The 20,853-nt window shown below is 41.7% G+C and overlaps 1 protein-coding gene across 1 annotated transcript in view; it reads right to left on the reverse strand.

Annotated features, from left to right (window-relative positions):
• Positions 1 to 8,055: 8,055 nt before the first annotated feature.
• Positions 8,056 to 20,853, reverse strand: part of VEGFD (vascular endothelial growth factor D) — a 31,674-nt gene continuing 18,876 nt past the window's right edge. The window contains exons 4-7 of the mRNA XM_020786766.3: positions 18,643 to 18,791; positions 16,563 to 16,660; positions 12,086 to 12,281; positions 8,056 to 8,880 (exon numbers count right to left, since the gene is read on the reverse strand). Coding sequence (XP_020642425.2) covers positions 8,754 to 8,880; positions 12,086 to 12,281; positions 16,563 to 16,660; positions 18,643 to 18,791 — 570 coding nt within the window. The 3' untranslated portion in view covers positions 8,056 to 8,753. The remainder of the gene's footprint in view (positions 8,881 to 12,085; positions 12,282 to 16,562; positions 16,661 to 18,642; positions 18,792 to 20,853) is intronic.

A 20,853-nucleotide genomic window follows, 5' to 3' on the forward strand; every position in this document is an offset into this window, starting at 1 on the left:
AACCGCTAGGTTGGCGGGAGCTGGGACAAGCGAGGGAGCTCACTCCGTTGTGTGGATTTGATCTTACGACTGCTTGGTCTTCTGACCCTGCAGCACAGGCTCCTGCGGTTTAGCCCGCAGCGCCACCACGTCCCAACAACAAAGCACATTCAAAGCAGGAAGGTACAACAGTTCATTTAAAAAGTGTATTAAGTCAGCCAGTCACTCAGGGAAAGTTGGCCTGAAGCGGAAGGTCTTCGCCTGCTTGTGGAACGACAGCAAAGATGGAGCCAGTCTAGCCTCCTGTGAGAGGGAGTTCCAGAGTCTGGGAGAAGCAAGACAGAAAGCCCTCGCCCATGTCCCCACCAAACGTACTTTTGAAGGTGGCGGACCAAGAGAAAAGCCTCTCCTGATGATCTTAACACTCAAGCAGGCTCCTTAAGGGAGATGTGGTCTTTGAGAGACTTTGAGCCAAAGCCATTCAGGGCTTTGTAGGTTAGCCCCAGTAGTTTGAATTTTGTCCAGAAATGGATCAGCAGCCAGTGAAGCTGCTCTAACAAGGGGATTCTGTAAGCCCTGTAACTAGCCCCAGTTAGCAATATGGCTCCTGTGTTTTTGACCTGCTGAAGTTTCCCGACACTTCCCATAGGTAGCCCCATGTAGTGTGTTACAGTAATCCAGCTGTTTTGTTGTTATGATATGATATCCTGGCTGTTTATACATTGCCCAGACACCATGCTTGTTCACCATGGGATGATATAGGAATATAACAGATAAATAAATGACGGGAAAAGCCATGTTTCCTGCTATTACTACACACTGTCTCTCGGCACACACATTCCTTCAACACTCTGTGCTTGTGTAAAGTTATAGACAAAAGGACATACTCCCAGAAGGTATGAGGAGAATCTGGTGCTTCTAACACAGAGTTATTGTGTTTTATAAGAATTTATAAGAATATGTTCTTATATTTATGAATAGTAGCATTAATATTGCTATATTTTTATCCCGCCTTTTGGACAATGATCCCGCAATGCAGGTCACATTAATGAAATATGAGAGCAAAGCTCCCTCAGAAAACATGTGTGTAGTTAGCATGTACAAGCCTTCTCTGACAGAGCTATAATATGAACTTAGCAGACTTTCTGTGCTGAGCACAAAAACTGACGCCGTTAGATAGAATTTGAAGAGAATGTTCAGCCAAATAGTTGGCGAAATAAAGAGGGTAATTAATTACAAATTCTGCATTGCATAATTTTCAGTTCCCCAGCCATGCCTCGTTGGCTACAAGCATCCTCTTCCCTTTAATTTAAAACAGATTTTATTTTTCATTTCAAACTTTTCATGTAGGTTTCCGCTGAATGCTAATGCGAGAAAATGAGAAGCAGAATAGATGACTGGGCATTGTCTGTACATCCCATCTATACTGATGAAAGCTCCAAGGGGCTGGCGTTTTGTGAGGACTGCAGATGACTGTACACTAACAATACTTTTTTCAAAGTGCATAAATACTAATATTTCACAATCTAAATGGACTTTTAACGACCTATTTGTGTCAATTTTCAAGATTCTCTTCTCATTTCTTTTGAAGAAAATCAACACCACACTTTAAAACTCAGCTCCTGTTGATTTAGGACCAAACAATGCATGGTGCTAAATGTGTCACTGGGAGTTGTCTTTCTTTATAATGAACAGGACATGTGCGACCCTTAATTTCTTTCTTTCCACCCCCTCCCATAATTACAGTCTACATGAAAAAAGGCTCTCTAAACCTGTTGTTTACCATGGGATGGGGTAGGCAAAGGTCCTTTCCTATAGGCATGAGTGAGGACTTTCTGGAGGAAATTATTTATTTTATTTATTTATTTATTAGATTTATATACCACCCATCTAGAATGTGTCTACTCTGTGTGGTTTATGTATAATATAAAAACAAACTAAGATAAAATCCAGATTAGTCCAAGATGGGAAAGGAAAAAAGAAGAAGGAGAGAGAGAAAAAGGGGAGATGGGCTAGGTAATGGTTGTAGGGAAGGCCTGCCTATATAGCCATGTCTTCAGGTTAGTCTTGAAGGCCCTCAGCGAGAGAGCCAGGTGGATCTTACTGTATCATACATAATTCTGGAAAGTACTCAGAGATTATACTGTAGGTCTTCCACAGCTTTATTTGTTTGAGCCTTACGTTATATGGCAAAAAACATTATATGTGTAAAACCCATTCCCAAGTAGATATACCTTGGTCTAGCACTTGTCAGGATTCAATTTCCACCTGGGAGGGGTGTGGATCAGTGGAGGCAGTTGGCTATTTCTGTGATTTAAAATGTCTTTACAACCATATATATATGGATAGCAAAATGGGAGCAACATTCTCATCTCTAAAATGCCAGCAGAGTTCAAAGTAGAGAATGCACTTTCCTGCATAGCAGATATCTGAGGCTGATTTCCCTTGAGTTTTAGACACTGAGGGCTCACCAACTAATGTTCTTTTGAGAACCTCCAACGGAGAGTGCCATCACCTTCAGAGATAGGCCATACCATTGTTCAAATGTTCTTAAGTTTCAGAAGGTTTGCTTAAAACCTCCTTGACATGTTTGTTTGTTTGTTTGTTTGTTTGTTTGTTTGTTTGTTTGTTTAAAGAAGCACACTTCTGGAAAAAATGTGGCCCTGCCCCAACACCAAAACCTTCCAGGACTGTGCACTAAGTAGCATTCTTCCCTGTAAGTGGGAGTAGCCAAAGTGCAGTCCTAGGGCCATATGCTGTTTTTGTGCACACACCCCTCATCTGTGTTTCCAGATAATAAAAGTCGAATTGCAGGCACTGGATACAATTTATCTTTTTAATTAGTCACACTGTGACATTTAGTACTCTGAAATAGCCATTTTTCAAAACTGAAAGAGAACCTCTAGCCATTTAGATTCTCTCTCTCTCTCTCTCTCTCTCTCTCTCTCTCTCTCTCTCTCTCTGTGTGTGTGTGTGTGTGTGTGTGTGTGTGTGTGCGCGCGCGTGCTGCCATCTGTGCAACCATGGAGAATTCCAGGGACAGAATATTGGTCCCAGTCCCGCCGAAGTTGTCCACCACTGCTGTAAGCAACAGCCAAATGGGAGATATACTTGGCAATATTTGCACAAACTACTACTGTACTTTAAAAAAAGAGGGCTGTTTGTGCAAATATTGCCAAGTATATCTCCCATTTGGCTGTTGCAGAACACCCAGGTATATACTGAAAATGAGAAACAGTGTTGCCGTCAGGTAGTTTTGGCACCTGGTTTTAATCCTGTCAGCTGGAGGGGTTTGCTATTTGGATGGTAAGATGTAGTGCTTGAACTTACTTAAGAATGGGTTAGCCAGTCCTGCACCTGGGGCTATCCTCTTGCCCCCCCTTTTTTTAGTGGAGCATCACTGATGGGGGGGGCTTGAATCTAATCCTTTCCTTTCTATATAGAAGAAGAGGCTATGGTACAGAGATGGCACTGGTCGCACTGCTGGATGACCTGTTGAGGGAGGCCGACAGGGGCAATGTGTCCTTGTTGGTCCTCCTCGACATCTCAGCTGCCTTTGATACCATCGACCACGGTATCCTCCTGGGGAGGCTCTCCGAGCTGGGAGTCGGCGGCCTGGCACTTGCCTGGCTCCGCTCCTTCCTGGAGGACTGCCCCCAGAGAGTGCAGATTGGGGAGAATGTCTCGGCCCCGTGGAGTCTCAATTGTGGGGTTCCACAGGGGTCGATCATCTCCCCAATGCTGTTTAACATCTTCATGAGGCCACTGGGCGGGGTCATCAGAGGGTGTGGGGCATCGTGTCACCAGTACGCTGATGACACACAGCTCTACATCTCTTTTACTCCAACTTCAGTGGATGCCGTCCAGTCCCTTCAGCGCTGCCTGGACACCGTACTGGAATGGATGCAGTCAAATGGATTGAGGCTGAACCCGGACAAGACGGAGGTCTTGAGGGTGGGTGGCCCTCCCGTCAGCGGCATAGGTGACTTCCTTTCTTTTGGAGGGACAACCCTTGCCACAAAAAGTGAGGTCCGCAGCTTGGGGATACATCTGGACCCAGCGCTTACCATGGAAACCCAAGTGGCGTCCGTGGTCCGTTCTGCCTATTTTCATCTATGGCGGATTGCCCAGCTGCAGCCATATCTTGATCGGGGAGCCCTCACTACTCTAGTCCACGCGCTCGTAATCTCGAGACTAGACCATTGTAACACACTCTACGTGGGGCTGCCTTTGAGGCTCTTGCGGAAACTCCAGATGGTCCAGAATGCAGCAGCCAGGCTTATTAGTGGGGTGAGAAAATATCAGCACATCTCCCCCACTCTGGCTGCGCTGCACTGGTTACCTATTCGTTTCCGCATTGACTTCAAAGTATTAATGATTACATATAAAGCCTTCTCAGGAGATAGATAAGGTGGTCAGGCACGCCCATTTCTTTAAGGACTTGCCATAGTTTGCTGTGGTCCACACAGTCAAAGGCTTTTGCATAGTCAATGAAGCAGAAGTAGATGTTTTTCTGGAACTCTCTGGTTTTCTCCATAATCCAGCGCATGTTAGCAATTTGGTCTCTAGTTCCTCTGCCCCTTCGGAATCCAGCTTGTACTTCTGGGAGTTCTCGGTCCATATACTGCTGAAGCCTACTGTGAGCCAGCTACAGCGAGCTGGGGTGAAGGAGCTAAGTGCCAGTGTGGGCAGGCCTCCTCAGAAGTGTTGTTGGCCTTGAAGGAAACACCTGAGGCAGATGAGGGTGGAGGCCCTAAACCCACCCCCGGAGAAACAGTTGTAGATATATTTATTTATTTTATTTATTTATTGGACTTATATACCGCCCCATAGCGCTACAAGCACTCTCCGGGCGGTTTACAATTTTTAATTATACAGGCTACACATTGCCCCCCCAGCAAGCTGGGTACTCATTTTACCGACCTCGGAAGGATGGAAGGAGAAATTGGAGATTTGGAAGGAAGCCTGGGACTTTCTGTCACCTTCGGAGAAGAGAGAAAATATTCTGCCGGGGGAGATGCTGAAAGGAGCTTCTAAGAGGCCTGCATCTCCAGAGGACATCTGGCTTATCTGAAGGCAAGTTGAGAGCTGAAAGACAGAAGCTCCCAGGGTCAGCCAGTGCTGCACAGCCTGCTTGCTGGATGCCATGCTGAGGGACTTGGCTGGCAAAGACTGTTTAGCAGCTTGGACCTTTCAGCCAGGATGAGCTGCCATGGGAGTGAAGTGGGCTGGGACAGAATATTCTCTCAGCCCTGGAAGGACTGGAAGGGTAGAAGGGTACCAATTCCATCCCTGCTGCTTGGGGTTAGAGGCCTCATCCTGCAAAGGACTAGAGAGACACTGTTTTTCTTTTCTTTTCTTTTCTTTGTATGCTGAGTTCCATAAAGCTTAACTGATCACTGGTAACTGCTGCCTCATCATGGATACAGCGGCTGGGGCCGCTCACACTTACCTTGTAGGATTTTGAGCATAACCTTGCTAGCGTGTGAAATGAGTGCAATTGTACGGTAGGCTTCTTAGTCAGGTGAGAAAACACCAACATATCTCCCCCACCCTGGCTGCTTTGCACTGGTTGCCCGTCCATTTCCGCGTTGACTTCAAAATGTTAATGATTACATATAAAGCCCTAAACGGTTTGGGAACTCAATACCTGGCAGATCGTCTTCTCCCACCCAGATCTACCCGAATTACCCGACACAGCCAGCAGGGACGGCTGAGGGGTCTGACGCCGAGGGAGGCCCAGAAGGAAAAAATAAGAAATCGGGCCTTCTCGGTGGTGGCCCCTCGGCTGTGGAACACCCTCCCCACTGAAATTCGGCTGGCACCCTCGCTGGACATTTTCAAAAGCCAGCTGAAAACATGGCTATTCAAGCAGGCCTTCCCTTCAGTCAATTAAGTCATTCTTATTTTTCTTCTTTTATTCTTGCCATCTTGGGACTCTGCTTTAAATTAACTGTTAAAATCGTAAATTTATATTACATTTTATATCATTTTGTTTTTTAATGTAAAACTGTATATTTTAAATTGTTTTTATCTTCTAAGTTGTGAGCCGCCCAGAGTAGACTATGTCTAGATGTGCAGCATATAAATGCAATAAATAAATAAATAAATAAATAAATAAATAAATAAATAAATAAATAAATAAATAAATAAATAAATAATAGTTGGAGCATTCTTTGGCACTGTCTTTCTTTGGGATTGGGATGTAGACTGATCTTTTCCAATCCTCTGGCCACTGTTGAGTTTTCCAAACTTGCTGGCATATTGAACCTTAACAGCATCATCTTTTAAGATTTTAAATAGTTCAGCTGGAATGTCATCACCTCCACTGGCCTTGTTGTTAGCCAGGCTTTCTAAGGCCCACTTGACTTCGCTCTCCAGGATGTCTGGCTCAAGGTCAGCAACTACATTGTCTGGGTTGTCCTGGACATCCAGATCTTTCTGGTATAATTCCTCTGTGTATTCTTGCCACCTCTTCTTGATGTCTTCTGCTTCTGTGAGGTCCCTCCCATTTTTGTCCTTTATCATGTCCATCTTTGCACAAAAGGTTCCTTTAATATCTCCAATTTTCTTAAACAGATCTCTGGTTTTTCCCCTTCCTTTTATTTTCCTCTATTTCCTTGCACTGTTTATTTAAGAAGGCCCTCTTGTCTCTCCTTGCAATTCTTTGGAAGTCCACATTCAATTTTCTGTAACTTTCCCTATCTCCCTTGCATTTTGTTTCCCTTCTCTTCTCTGCTATTTGTAAGGCCTCTTTGGACAGCCACTTTGCTTTCTTGCATTTCCTTTTCTTTGGGATGGTTTTTGTTGCTGCCTCCTGTACAATGTTAGGAGCCTCCATCCATACTTCTTCAGGCATTCTGTCCACCAAATCTAGGTCCTTAAATCTGTTCTTCACTTCCACTATGTATTCATAAGGGATTTGGTTTAGATTATAACTGACTAACCCAGTGGTTTTTCCTACTTTCTTCAGTTTAAACTTGAATTTTGTTATAAGAAGCTGATGATCAGAGCCACAATCAGTACCAAGTCTTGTTTTTCTGACTGTATAGAGCGTCCATCTTTGGCTGCAGATAATATAATCAATCTGATTTCAGTATTGCCCATCTGGTGATGTCCATGCATAGAGTCGCCTCTTGTGCTATTGGAAAAGAGTGTTTGTGACGACCAGCTTGTTCTCTTGACAAAACTCTATTAGCCTTTGCCCTGCTTCGTTTTGAACTCCAAGGCCAAACTTACCTGTTGTTCCTTTTACCTCTTGACTCCCTACTTTAGCATTCAAATCCCCTATAATGAGAAGAACATTTTTCTTTGGTGTTAGTTCTAGAAGGTGTTGTAAGTCTTCATAGAATTGATCAATTTCAGCATTGGTGGTTGGTGCATAAACGTGGATGACTGTGATGTTGAAAGGTCTGCCCTGGATTCATATTGAAATCATTCTATCATTTTTGAGATTGTATCCCAGTACGGCTTTTTCCACTCTTTTGTTGACTATGAGAGCTACTCCATTTCTTCTACAGGATTCTTGCCCACAATAGTAGATATGATAATCGTCTGGATTGAATTCACCCATTCCCATCCATTTTAGTTCACTGACACCCAGGATGTCAATGTTTGTTCTTGCCATTTCCTGTTTGACTACATCCAGCTTACCAAGGTTCATAGATCTTACATTCCAGGTTCCTATGCTGTCTTTTTCTTTGCAGTGTCGGACTTTCCTTTCACATGTCCACAGCTGAGCATCCTTTCGGCTTTGGCCCAAGCACTTCATTAGCTCTGGAGCTACTTGTCTTTGTCCTCCGCTCTTCCTCAGTAGCATGTTGGACGCCTTCCAACCTGAGGGGCTCACCTTCCAGTGTCATATCTTTTAGCCTTTTGGAGTCCATGGAGTTTTCTTGGCAAAGAGTGGCTTGCCAGTTCCTGCTCCAGGTGGATCGTGTTTAGTCAGAACTCTCCACTATGACCTGTCTGTCTTGGATGTCCCTGCATGGCATAGCCCATAGCTTCTATGAGTTACTCAAGCCCCTTCGCCACGACAAGGCAGCAATCCATGAAGGAGATTTAATAGAATACATATTGCTTAATAATTGATGTGTTTATTTTCCTATATACATCTTAAATATGTCACATCATGATAAATCCAAATAATAAAACAAAGATAGACAGTAGATCCATTTTTTTCAGTGCTGAACATAGTAGGGAGCCAAACTTTTAAAGGTCTGAAAATATCTCCCTAAAGCAGAGGTGGACAAAGGGTGATTTTCAAGATGCTGTTAGTCTGCAACTCCAAGCACTGCATACAATTAACTATGCTTGCTGGGGCAGGTGGGCATTGCAGTCCAAAGACATGAAGAGCACTGTACTTTGCCACCCCTGCCTTAAAGAACTATACCCAGTAATACCTATGGATTGAGAATTCAGAAGGCTTTTGTTTGTTTGTTTGTTTTTGGGTTGGTTTTGTTTAACTTAGTTTTATTGCATTTCCAAGGTGCAAGATAATAGTCACAACAGTTTCTTGTCCATACAATAGCACTGGATTTCGGTTCTATTCAGTAGCCCTATATAGAGCAAGGATGATTTGCTGTAGCCCAGGTATAAGACTGGATAACAATGGCCATGAGATCCACACATCATCTTCTGAATGAACACAGTCTGAATTTTATGGTTCTGCCAGTCAAATTAGTCATATCCATGATTACTGTAGTCTAACATTCGGTGACGGAGATCTACTTTGCAAAGCAGTGTGGAGTCTGATACAGGAGATAAAATCTCAGTTAAGGATGTTCTTTGCTTTGGGACCCGTAAGGACTCTTTCCTCCTCTCAGACAACGGCAGTGCCTTGAACACCCTGGCCGAGCCGTTGGGCACATTCGGGACTGGAATGGACATTTATCTTCACAGCTGTTTAAAGACAGGAAAACAGAGAAGACAGTATGGTAAATATGCAGTGTGACTTGAAAGGTGTGAAATAGAATAGAATAGAACATGAGTATTGTAATTGCTTGGGAAGATCATAATGATTACTTGTTATTCTGTAAATGCTAATTATTGTTTTATTGCACTTGGGTGACAGGTGCACATTTTGCTTTTATAAATAGCTCAGTGTTTATGTTTACACTGGAGCCACTTTTCCCTCACAGACTAGCCAAATCTCACAAAATAAGGCCTGTCTCTGCTGGTCAGATTGCAAATATAGTTTAGGTCTATAATACAAAGTATAGGAAACTATTTCCTCCTATAGGAAGCTGCTTGTTCATTAAGATCTGGGAGAGGTTCTTCTCCATATGGATTTACTGATGTTAACACATCCAGGTCAGGTATAGGAGGGAACCTTCTCTGTGGACATGTCTAATGTATGGATTACCTCATGTGGGAAAATGAATTTGGCCCCTAACTACTAACTTTCTTTGATTTGGCTAAGATGTTTCCCTTATGACAATTATTTAGCCTGCCAGATCAAAGATTCTGTTTATTAATTACATTTCTACCCAGCTATTTTCCCAATGAAATCAAGGTGTTATATGAAGCAGTCTTCCTCATCCCTTAATTTTCAAAACAACCCTTTGAGATCTATCAGGTGGTCAGTACGGCTGGCTCGAGGCCAACTACTGTGTTCCATGACTCAGTTTGGGCCATCCAGCTACCTCACTACACCACCCATTCTGCATCTTATTAAAGAAGAGACAGGAAACCTTTGGTTCTCCAAATTTGGGAGGGGGACATAGCTCCCCCAGTCTCTTACAATTGACTGTGCTGGGTAACACTCATGAAAGTTGCAAGCCATAAACACCCGGAAGGCCAAATATTCTTCACTCCTGATTTGAAGGCTTTTAAAATCTCTTCTGTTTTTTTTTATCCAACGGATAAGATTTAAATGACACCTCAAGGGGAATATGTAGCTTACATTTTATTGGCTTGATCCAAACTCTTAAGTTACCTGCATTTGGTCACTGGACGCAATTATTATTTGTTTATGAAATATGTTTATGGATTACTTTTCGACATACCATGGCTTCCGAAACAATGATAAAATAGATTAATTTTTTTAAAAAAAAATTAAAACAATTTTGAAAGCCAAAGATTTAACAGAATAATGCAGCTTTGACTGTTCATCAGAAGTTCACCAAGGATGGAGACAGTCTAAAGGCTCTTCAGAAATACCACTACAGAGAAAGCCCTGTCTTGTAAACTCAGTCACACAGTCTTTCAAGCTGGTGAGACACTGAACAGGGCTTCCTGATGAAATCAATGGAATGTAAGTACAACTAAATTAGTCTGGATCAACTCCTTCACCTTTATTTAAATGAATCTGCCAGAAACTTCATAATAAAACAAAACAATATATCATATCATATGTTAGCCGCCTAGAGTGGTCTTAACCGACCAGATAGGCGGGATATTAAATAAATAAATAAATAAATAAATAAATAAATAAATAAATAAATAAATAAATAAATGCATGCATACATACATACATACATACATACATACATACATACATACATACATACATACATACATATATCATATTAGACCTGATTTTAGCCAAAAGGCCAAGAAGAGATTCAAGAAAACTTCTGATATGCCAGAATTTTTTTAAGTTAACTCACTGGAATATCTTTTCATCTGGCACTTGTCCTGCTGTTCTTTTTTCCCTTTTCAAACTATGGTTTTCTGTGTAGTCTCCAATTCCTTTTTGTACATGTTCAAGGACATTTCATTTTTGTTTGTACCGATCCAATCAGCTTGTTTTGAGACAATTTATAAACATGTATACAGTGTGTGGCGATCACCCTGCTTTGGCTCATGTAGTACTGTATGTTATTTGCATATAACCAATGAGAGCTGTTGGGAGGCGGAGCCAGAGAAACCAGAAAGGAGGGGTGAGTCAGAGAGAAGTTAATTCAGTCAGTTTTAGCCAGGGAGGAGTGTCTGATGTGAAAGTTCAGTCAGTGGAAGTCAGAGAGGATTGTCTGACATGAGAATTCAGCTAGAGTCAGAGATGAGAGTCTGAAGTAAAAGTTAGGCTGTGGTAGTTAGAGAGTGTGGCAGAGTTAGGAGTTAAGAGTGTGGAGCTTATAGAGAGTTAAGAGTGAAACAAGTTATTATTAATCTAATGAATACTTTAAACTCTGTGAAGAACCTGCTTAAGCAAACTCTATCTAATAAACCTGTTTTGTTCAACTTCACACTCAGCTTGGACCTCAATCTTTCTAATTAAAGGGTGTTGACAGAGGTCAACTGGTGGCAACGAAAAGGAAGGAACGTGTTGTGGGCCTCAGGCTAGTGAAATAATCTGGGGACATGTAGGGGCGCATCACACAGTGCTTTGAAGGAAAAAAATAATTCCTGCACTACCAATGTCAAACTTCCCCCAGCCATTATGTGTACATGGAAGGCATGTACAGAAGATACAGAGGCATAGACTGAAGTGGAGTTGGCAGACTTTCTTCTTGCAAGCTCTGTGTTTTTGTTTTTTAACTGGAACTTTGAGATCCATTGGCCAGAATCCAGGGCAAAGACATTCACTTACACCTGAATAAAATATATTTCTCTGCACTAGTGGTTCCCAACCTTGGGTAACCCAGGTATTTTTGGACTGCAACTCCCAGAAACCCTGGTGAAGGCTTCTGAGATTTGTAATCTAAGAACACATGGATTACCTAAAGTTGGGAACCACTTCTTTATACTATTCCTTTAGCCATCTACATGCTTTCAGGCATAGTGCATGAATAAAAATCACAGGATTAAAGAATTTTTAACTCAAAAATTTATTTAAAATATCAGAACTGAACAGCATCCACTGTTCTGCATAAAACCCCACTCCTGATTATCTCAGGCTGTTTCAACCCCAAGGCTCTTGTTTAAGTATTCATTTATGTTTAAAATGCTGTTATAAGTCATCGTTGTAAATTCTACAACAGCCCCCTTCAACCTGGTGTCCTCTACAATGGGACTGCAAAATTATAATTATAATCCCCATCATCCTGAGTTAGCATAACTGCTGTAGCCTCCAACCAGAAGATGACCGTCACCATGTTATGAAAGGCTGGTCTTCTACAAAGAAAGCAGACAAGGTCAAACTCCGATGCAAATAAATGCTTACCTGCACGTTTCTGCATTAAATGTCTTATGTTTCTGAAAACAGCTTTCTTGGCTTTCTGTGCACAAGTAACAGCTGCAGTTCTCTTTATTCTGAAACAAACTGCCGGCACACGTCCACTTACAGACGCACTCACAGTTTTCTTCATCAAAGTCCATATTTGGTGGACACAGAGCAAGTTCAGCAAGCGGAGAGAATCCTGAGACAAAAGACATATGTTTTGTAGGAGGCAGGAAGAGAGACAGAGATTTATTAGCCACCCCCATAAAGTCCTTCTTTAAATGTTGGCAGCACATAACTTTGCTAAAGCTCATGGGAATGAGTCCCATATATACCCTTTTCCTCTGAAAATAAGACCTAACCTGAAGATAAGCCCTAGTATGATTTTTCAGGATGCTTGTAATATAAGCCCTACCCCCAAAAATAAGCCCTAGTTAAGGGAAACCCCGCCCTCCACCAGGGACTCATTGTGCAGCAACCAGAAGATGATGTGATTATATTTGAATAAATTTAGATTGTTGTAGATGAAAAAAATAAAACATCCCCTGAAAATAAAAATTAATATAAGACCCTGTCTTATTTTCGGGGAAACACGGTATATATATAACAAATAAACAAGTAAACAAACAAATAAATAAAACAATTAAAAAATAAATAGTAATGGGGGTATATTTCCAAGGCAGTAGTCTGCAGATTTTTAACAAGTCTTGTATTTAACTGATAAAATGTATGTTCTATCCATGGGTCGATTGCTAAAATAAGAACAGTAATATTGGCCAAAATCATCTTCTATAGTTATGGCAGTGGGATGAAAATGGTTAACTCACAGAAGCAAATTTCTGCTCATTAAGAAATCCCTGCTTGCATTTCAAATCTCCCTCCCCCATATTATATTAAAAACCAATCAAAAACACATTGACTAAAATCATGTTGTGCAGTTATGCAAATAGTCTAATGTTTAGATGTGAATTGCTTAAAGCTGAGAAATCTCCTTAGGCATCATCTGTTGCATGCCAAGTAGCACATCTTAATATAAAACAGATAAAAGAGATTTCTTAATTTTTGGCAACTCAGTACCATTCACAGAGTAACACCAAGGAAGGGAAAATCCCAGATGTTAGCTCCTTTTTCCATCAGTTAACCACTTCTCACCTAGTTGTCAGGGCGGTTTTACAAGTGTAAAGGGTTTTAAGAACAAGAAAGAACCCTGTAGACCATCTTGACTGCTGCCATTGGTGTTGTCAACATCCAGGCTGCCCTTTGCTGTGTGTTTTGCTATGTGTTAGATACAACCTACAAAGCCCTAAACGGCTTGGGCTCAAAGTGTCTCAAAGACCACATCTCCTTTGAGGAGCCTGCTTTAGTGTTAAGATCATCAGGAGAGGCTTTTCTCTTGGTCTGCCACCGTCAAAAGTACATTTGGTGGGGACATGGGAGAGGGCTTTCCGTCTTGCTTCTCCCAGACTCTGGAACTCCCTCTCACAGGAGGCTAGACTGGCCCCATCTTTGCTGTCCTTCCACAAGAAGGCAAAGACCTTCCGCTTCAGGCCAACTTTCCCTGAGTGACTGGCTGACTTAATACACTTTTTAAATGAACTGTTGTACCTTCCTGCTTTGAATGTGCTTTGCTGTTGCTTATGTTTTTTAGTATGGTACACTCACTGTTGTCAGCTTTTTATTTTCTTTTAATGATGTAAGCTGCCCTGGGTCCTTTTAAGAGAAAGGTGGGGTAATTTTTAAAAATAAACAAACAAACAGTTAAGCATACTAATAATTGACAAATAACCAAACATAATAAATAAAAAACAAGGAGCATAATATCCTCTGCTGAATGGAGACAATTGCATTAAAATTGACCCCAAATTGATGTTCTAACCACCTAAATCTAAATAATACAGCAAACACTGAAGCAAGTGCTTCAGGGTTTTCATGCATAAGACCCTTAAAAGCTGTCCTGAAGAGTTCAGTTTTTTGCATCTTTCTGAAAGTAAGAAGGGATGCTGCTTGGCTGATTGCCAGCGGTAGCTTCTTCCACAAGAAGGGGGTTAGAGCATAAAATGCCTGGTTTCTAGTTGTAGATTCTCTACTCCCTTGGCTTGACACTTTGAATAACATCTGTTGTGAGGGGCAGAGGGGATGGGTAAATTGCTCCAGGCAGAGACCTTGCATTAGCTATTGAGTTCCCATCATGTGTAATTTGACCTTGGGATGCTGTTGTTCACAGAGAGGTCCCAGCTGCTACCACCAGCTCCAGCTTCTGAGGGAATCTGAATGTTGAATTTTATTGTGCAAAATACTGATGAGCATTTGGAGCACTGTTAGTTGTAACATAACACTTCTTGATTGGCTGCCTGAGTTGTGTGGAGGGGGAGGTAAATGAATTGTTGTACTTCAATGCTTTGAATGTGTTTTGATGTTGCTTATGTGTTTCTATGGTATTTGTTTGATCCTTTGTAGTATTTGTATACTCACTGTGGTTAGCTTTTTATGTTGTCTTTTAATAAGGTAAGCTGCTTTGGATCCTTTTAAGGAGAAAGGCAGGGTAAAAATATTTCAAATAAATAAATAAAACATGGTATCCCTTTTCCTGCTGCCAATGTGGGCATGTTATTGTGCTGCAATAACAGGCCATTTTCTGGTGTTTTGAATCATGGATATGTCACATTAATAAAATGGAGGTTTTTTGAGGAATTGAACAGCAACTGTAAAAATCATTTAAAACATCCTTCTTGATAAACCTGCATGATGATTCTAAATCTTTGAATATTCTTAGTTTGTGAATAAATTTCTCTAAGAGATCCACTGACTGTGTCATATCAAACCGATTCAAAAGACAGTAGCCAGATTATCCAGATTTTGTCAGCACTGAGTAAATTCTAATGTGACCACGGCCATTTAGGAGAAGATCAGATCATAATGAAGACTTGAGGACTGCTCTGGGAAAATAGCCACAGATGCAAAAGATCTCCCTCACTTTTAAAAATTCTGCCCTGTAATGCCATTAATTATCTCTAGAAAATTGGTGCAAAATCTGAAGATTTTTGGGCATTCAGGCCACATACGATAGAGAGATTTTCTGTCTTCACACCCCCTCCAACACCTTGGAAGAACTGATGGATATAAACAGTGCATAGGGTTAAAGTTAGGTGCCACACTTTGTATATGGTTCCCACATAAATCCTTAATTTGCTTTAAAAGGGGTGTGGGATTCCAGATTGTGTCCCATTCTCCTGTTGGGATCTTTATTAATTAATTAATTAATTAATTAAATGTATACCCCGCCCCTCTAGACCATGTCTACTCGGGGCAGCTTACAACATAAAATAAATCAATATAAAAATATATAATCATATAAATACAATTGTAATATTAAGACAATTAATTGAAGAAAGGAGTGCCAAGATGGGATAGAATAAGAAAAGAAGAGAGAGAGAGAGAAAAAAGGCTTAGCTGACCGGAGGGAAGGCCTGCTTAAATAGCCAAGTTTTTAACTGGCTTTTAAAAACACCCAACGAGGGTGCCAGCCGAATTTCTGTCGGAAGGGCATTCCACAGCCGAGGAGCCACCGCCGAGAAGGCCCGGTTTCTAGTTTTTTCCTTCCGGGCCTCCCTCGGCGTCAGTCCCCTCAGCCGCCCCTGCTGGCGATGACGGGTGATTCGGGTAGATCTGGGTGGAAGAAGACGATCTGCCAAATATTGAGGTCCCAAACCGTTTAGGGCTTTATAAGTGATCATTAGCACTTTGAAGTCGACGTGGAAACTGATGGGCAACCAGTGCAAAGCAGCCAGGGTGGGGGAGATGTGTTGGTGTTTTCTCACCCCACTAAGGACCCTGGCTGCCGCATTCTAGACCATCTGAAGTTTCCATGTCAGCCTTGAAGGCAGCCCCACGTAGAGTGATACTCAAATCAGCTTCCCATGCCAGGATGTTTCAAGATATAATCATCCAATCAACCATGCATAACTTGGATTCCTCAGTATGCACTGGCTGTGTGGCTTGGCATATATCCGGGAACTGAATCAGAGGCTCACTAGTCCGTGTTAAATGGCTGCTGTTAGCTACACTGTCCACTTTCTGCTGGATTAACAATGCAAGAGTTTTTGGACCTTTTCACTGGAAGTCATCAGCTGAGAGGGGGAGGGGTGACGGCCAACCAAATGGAACTGGGTGTTTGTTTGCTTTTCCCTAAGTGATCACCTTTAGCTAGTTGCCCACTTCCTTTTAGACTGCTTCCCCCCTCCCCCGTCTTTAAGGAAATGGTTTAGATTCTTTGTTCTTTTTTGTCTGTAATGGAGGGCCAGTCAGAAAGGTACCTCTTTCTTAGCCTTCAGCATATGTACATAGAAATCAGAAACCCTTGGGAAAACCTGTGTGGGTTTATTATTGTTTTCTAAAGCAAGAATTGCAAGGCAGCGGTCAATCCTCTTCTTGGCATTTTATAACTGGCAGGCTGCTCAGCGATTATCAATGTAGCACATACCTTCCCTTCTGACAGGATGATTTTCATCTATCACACATTCACATTTATGGCCATCCCATATCCAGCCTTCATGACACGGCTTGTTTATCTGAGGGCAGCTAGAAGAAGACAAAAGGCAAAGGTAATAACTTGAAAAGCACACAGTGAGAAAGTAAGTTCAATGTAAAGGTAAACATGGCTCCTAAGAGTCAGCTTATTTTCTTCTGCTGCTCAAAAGACAAACCAGTGGCAGTTTTGCACATTGGTTATCAACAGACCTGTTGCCAAGAGGGCATATTGGCTTGGGACTATATTGTAATTCATGCACATAACATATGCCAATCCAACACACTGGTGTGAATTCCTTGTACATATGGTTTGCTGCATAAGATCACGCTCCATGTCTTATAGAAGCCTATGCAGAGGGGCAGAAAAACCTAGGATTTTGAAAGCAGTAATGGAGTGGAGTCGAGTGTCACACACAGGGCATGATAAGCTCCAACAAATGTAATTTGGAATGGGTGATATAAAGACATGAAAAGCCCAGGTGCATATGACAGTCCTACACTGTCTCTAGCTTCAGTAGGATCCCCATCCAGACTTCCTGCAGAAAGGTAATATCACATTTCACCCCCTTAAAGCTATATGTACATATATGTCGTACAAACTGCTATAGCTTTTAATAAAATGCAGTGCTCCTTCAAGTCAAGGCCAGGGTCCTCTGCTTGCATTTAGCTAAAAAAAGAGAAACAACTGCAAATTGTCACATGTTGCTGTGACCTCCCTCAACAAAATGGGCATAACACTGGGTTAATTTGCAGGCCTGTTTATAATCCAGACTCTGTTGGAGTTTTTACAGCCTCCCATGCTGCCTGGAGAACTCTGTGTGACTGACTGGAAGAGACCTTTCTGGGTGGAGTGACTCTCAGTCTCTCCAGCACTAGCCAATAGTTCCCTCCTGCCTCTGAATTCAAAGAGCATTTTTAATGGGCGTTTAACCCATTATCTGCATTGTCAGATTAATCTTTTGGAAAATGTTCAGAAAATAAGATTTAAAAACCACAAATCAGAAACCCTTGCCTTTTATGCAACCTTTCATTTCTCACTAGACATATTATGACCTGATCATTTGTTTTGTGCTCCCGAGTTGATTCCGATTCACGGCGTGTGAGATGTTTCTGGAGTAGTTTTTCTAATGCCCACCTGCCAGTGAATTTTCATATATAAGCAGGGATTTGAACTTGAGTTCTAGTCCAACATACTATCCACGGTACTAAACTGGCTCTGCCTGATCATAGCTGCACCAAAATACCGGGTTTCTCAATGGCTTTTCACTGATCTCCACCATGAAAGACAAATGAAGTAGAATATCACTTCTCTAGATAGCAGCTTCATTAACCATTACAGAATTGTGATTTATGACGTTGGCCCCAAACAGTGAAAGATGAGAGTGGGCTAGTTTCCCACAAAAGTAATGGGCAAATAAGTATTCTGCCCATGCTGCCTCATGTCTTTATGGCTAAAGGCTGTTTTTTTTTTTAGAAAAACAAAGATGGGAAGTGATATGTCATTCATTGCTTAGACTGCCCACAGTTCTGGATAATGGTTCAGAGAGTTTGCTGGAAAAGTTCTGTAATGTGCTAAGACAGAAGCATCCCTACCCCTCCTTTAACAAGAATCCTCATCAAAGGAACGATTCAGGGAACTACATTTGCTAAGTCATCAAAAGGAGGCCTCCAACCACATTCCGATTGCCTGCTGTTTTTTAATTTGCCACAGCTGCCTCTTGTCAATTTCAGATTTTTTAAAAAACAAATCATAAATATTAAAGATGCCATGCTAATGAAAAACTGCTGCTAGAAGAGGAACTGTCCTTAAATTATGTAACATTTCAAAGTGTTTTTCCAAGGAGTCGTTGACCTTTCTTTACGATATTGAAAAATGCCATTTCCCCCCATGCATTAAGAAGCAATTAACCTTTAAATGAAGTGTACAATTGACTAACAGTCCCAGAAAATCGTTATGATAAATTCTTTATATTTTTTTTAGAAAAAAAAATATAGGGATATGAAGAGAGAGAATAAGAGATAGTCGATCTTACCGATCCTCCTCTGGATACTGGACAGATCTTCGAATGACAGTATAGGGTTGGCGCTGAATGTTGGTCAAACACTTACAACTTGTGTGGTTTGCAATTTTGACTTGAATGGGGTCTGGCACATTTGTTAAAGGTACTGAAATCTCAAACAGCTGCAAAGTTGAAATATAATATGAATTTTTCATCATTAGAACTATAAGGAAATTCATTATTACTGAGTTCCTCACAAGCTTTTGTGAGGGAGAATTGCTAATTGCTTTTAATGTTACAAATTTCAGGTTGTTACGAATTTTGAGGACATTCAAATCACCCTTAAGGGCCTATGATAGACATTCATTGCAAATAGGTCACAGCTACCTGGTATGGGCCCACCACAGGTTCGAATATCACTATCTCAATTATTTGATAATATGTCCCTACACCTACATATACTTCATGGCCACTGGTCCCATCGTCGTTTAGTCATCTCCGACTCTTCGTGACCCCATGGACCAGAGCACACCAGGCCCTCCTATCTTCCGCTGCCTCCCGTAGTTGTGTCAAATTCATGTTGGTTGCTTCGCAGACACTGTCCAGCCATCTCATTCTCTGTCGTCCCCTTCTCCTCTTGCCCTCACACTTTCCTAACATCAAGGTCTTTTCCAAGAGATGGCCAAAGTATTGGAGCCTCAGCTTCAGGATCTGTCATTCCAGTGAACACTCAGGGTTGATTTCCTTCAGAATTGATGTATTTGTTCTCCTTGCAGTCCAGGGAACTCCCAAGAGCTATCTCCAGCACCACAATTCAAAAGCACCAATTCTTCGGCGGTCAGCCTTCTTTATGGTCCAGCTCTCACTTCCATACATCACGACAGGAAAAACCATAGCTTTGACTATTTGGACTTTTGTTGGCAAGGTGATGTCTCTGATTTTTAACATGCTGTCTAGGTTTGTCATCACTTTCCTCCCAAGAAGCAGGTGTCTTTTAATTTTGTGGCTGCTGTCTCCATCTGCAGTGATCATGGAGCCCAAGAAAATAAAATCTGTCACTGCCTCCATATCTTCCCCTTCAATTTCCCAGGAGGTGATGGGGCCAGTGACCATGATCTTTTTTTTTTATGTTGAGTTTCAGGCCGTTTTTTTGCACTCTCCTCTTTCACCCTCATTAAGAGGTTCTTTAATTCCTCCTCACGTTTTGCCATCAGAGTGGTATCATCTGCATGTCGGAGGTTGTTAATATTTCTTCTGGCAATCTTAATTCCGTTTTGGGATTCCTACAGTCCGGCCTTCCGCATGATATATTCTGCATATAAGTTAAATAAGCTGGGAGACAATATACAGCTTTGTCGTACTCCTTTCCCAATTTTGAACCAACCAGTTGTTCCATATCCAGTTCTAACTGTTGCTTCCTGTCCCACATATAAGTTTCTCAGGAGATAGATAAGGTGGTCAGGCACTCCCATTTCTTTAAGGACTTGCCATAGTTTGCTGTGGTCCACACAGTCAAAGGCTTTTGCATAGTCAATGAAGCAGAAGTAGATATTTTTCTGGAACTCTCTGGCTTTCTCCATAATCCAGCGCATGTTAGCAATTTGGTCTCTGCCTCTTCGGAATCCAGCTTGTACTTCTGGGAGTTCTCGGTCCACATACTGCTGAAGCCTACCTTATAGGATTTTGAGCATAACCTTGCTAGTGTTTGAAATGAGTGCAATTGTATGGTAGTTGGAGCATTCTTTGGCACTGCCTTTCTTTGGGATTGGGATGTAGACTGATCTTTTCCAATCCTCTGGCCACTGTTGAGTTTTCCAAACTTGCTGGCATATTGAATGTAGCACCTTAACAGCATCATCTTTTAAGATTTTAAATAGTTCAACTGGAATGTCATCACCTCCACTGGTCTTGATGTTAGCCATGCTTTCTAAGGCCCACTTGACTTCGCTCTCCAGGATGTCTGGCTCAAGGTCAGCAACTACATTGTCTGGGTTGTCCGGGATATCCAAATCTTTCTGATATAATTCCTCTGTGTATTCTTGCCACTTCTTCTTGATATCTTCTGCTTCTGTGAGGTCCCTACCATTTTTGTCCTTTATCATGTCCATCTTTGCACATCTAGTAACTGGTTTTTCCTTTTCTGTTATTTTCCTCTATTTCTTTGCATTGTTCATTTAAGAAGGCCCTCTTGTCTCTCCTTGCTATTCTTTCGAAGTCTGCATTCAAGTTTCTGTAACTTTCCCT

This window comes from Pogona vitticeps, chromosome 3 (assembly GCF_051106095.1).
Source record: "Pogona vitticeps strain Pit_001003342236 chromosome 3, PviZW2.1, whole genome shotgun sequence".
Classification (NCBI taxonomy): Eukaryota; Metazoa; Chordata; class Lepidosauria; order Squamata; family Agamidae; genus Pogona; species Pogona vitticeps.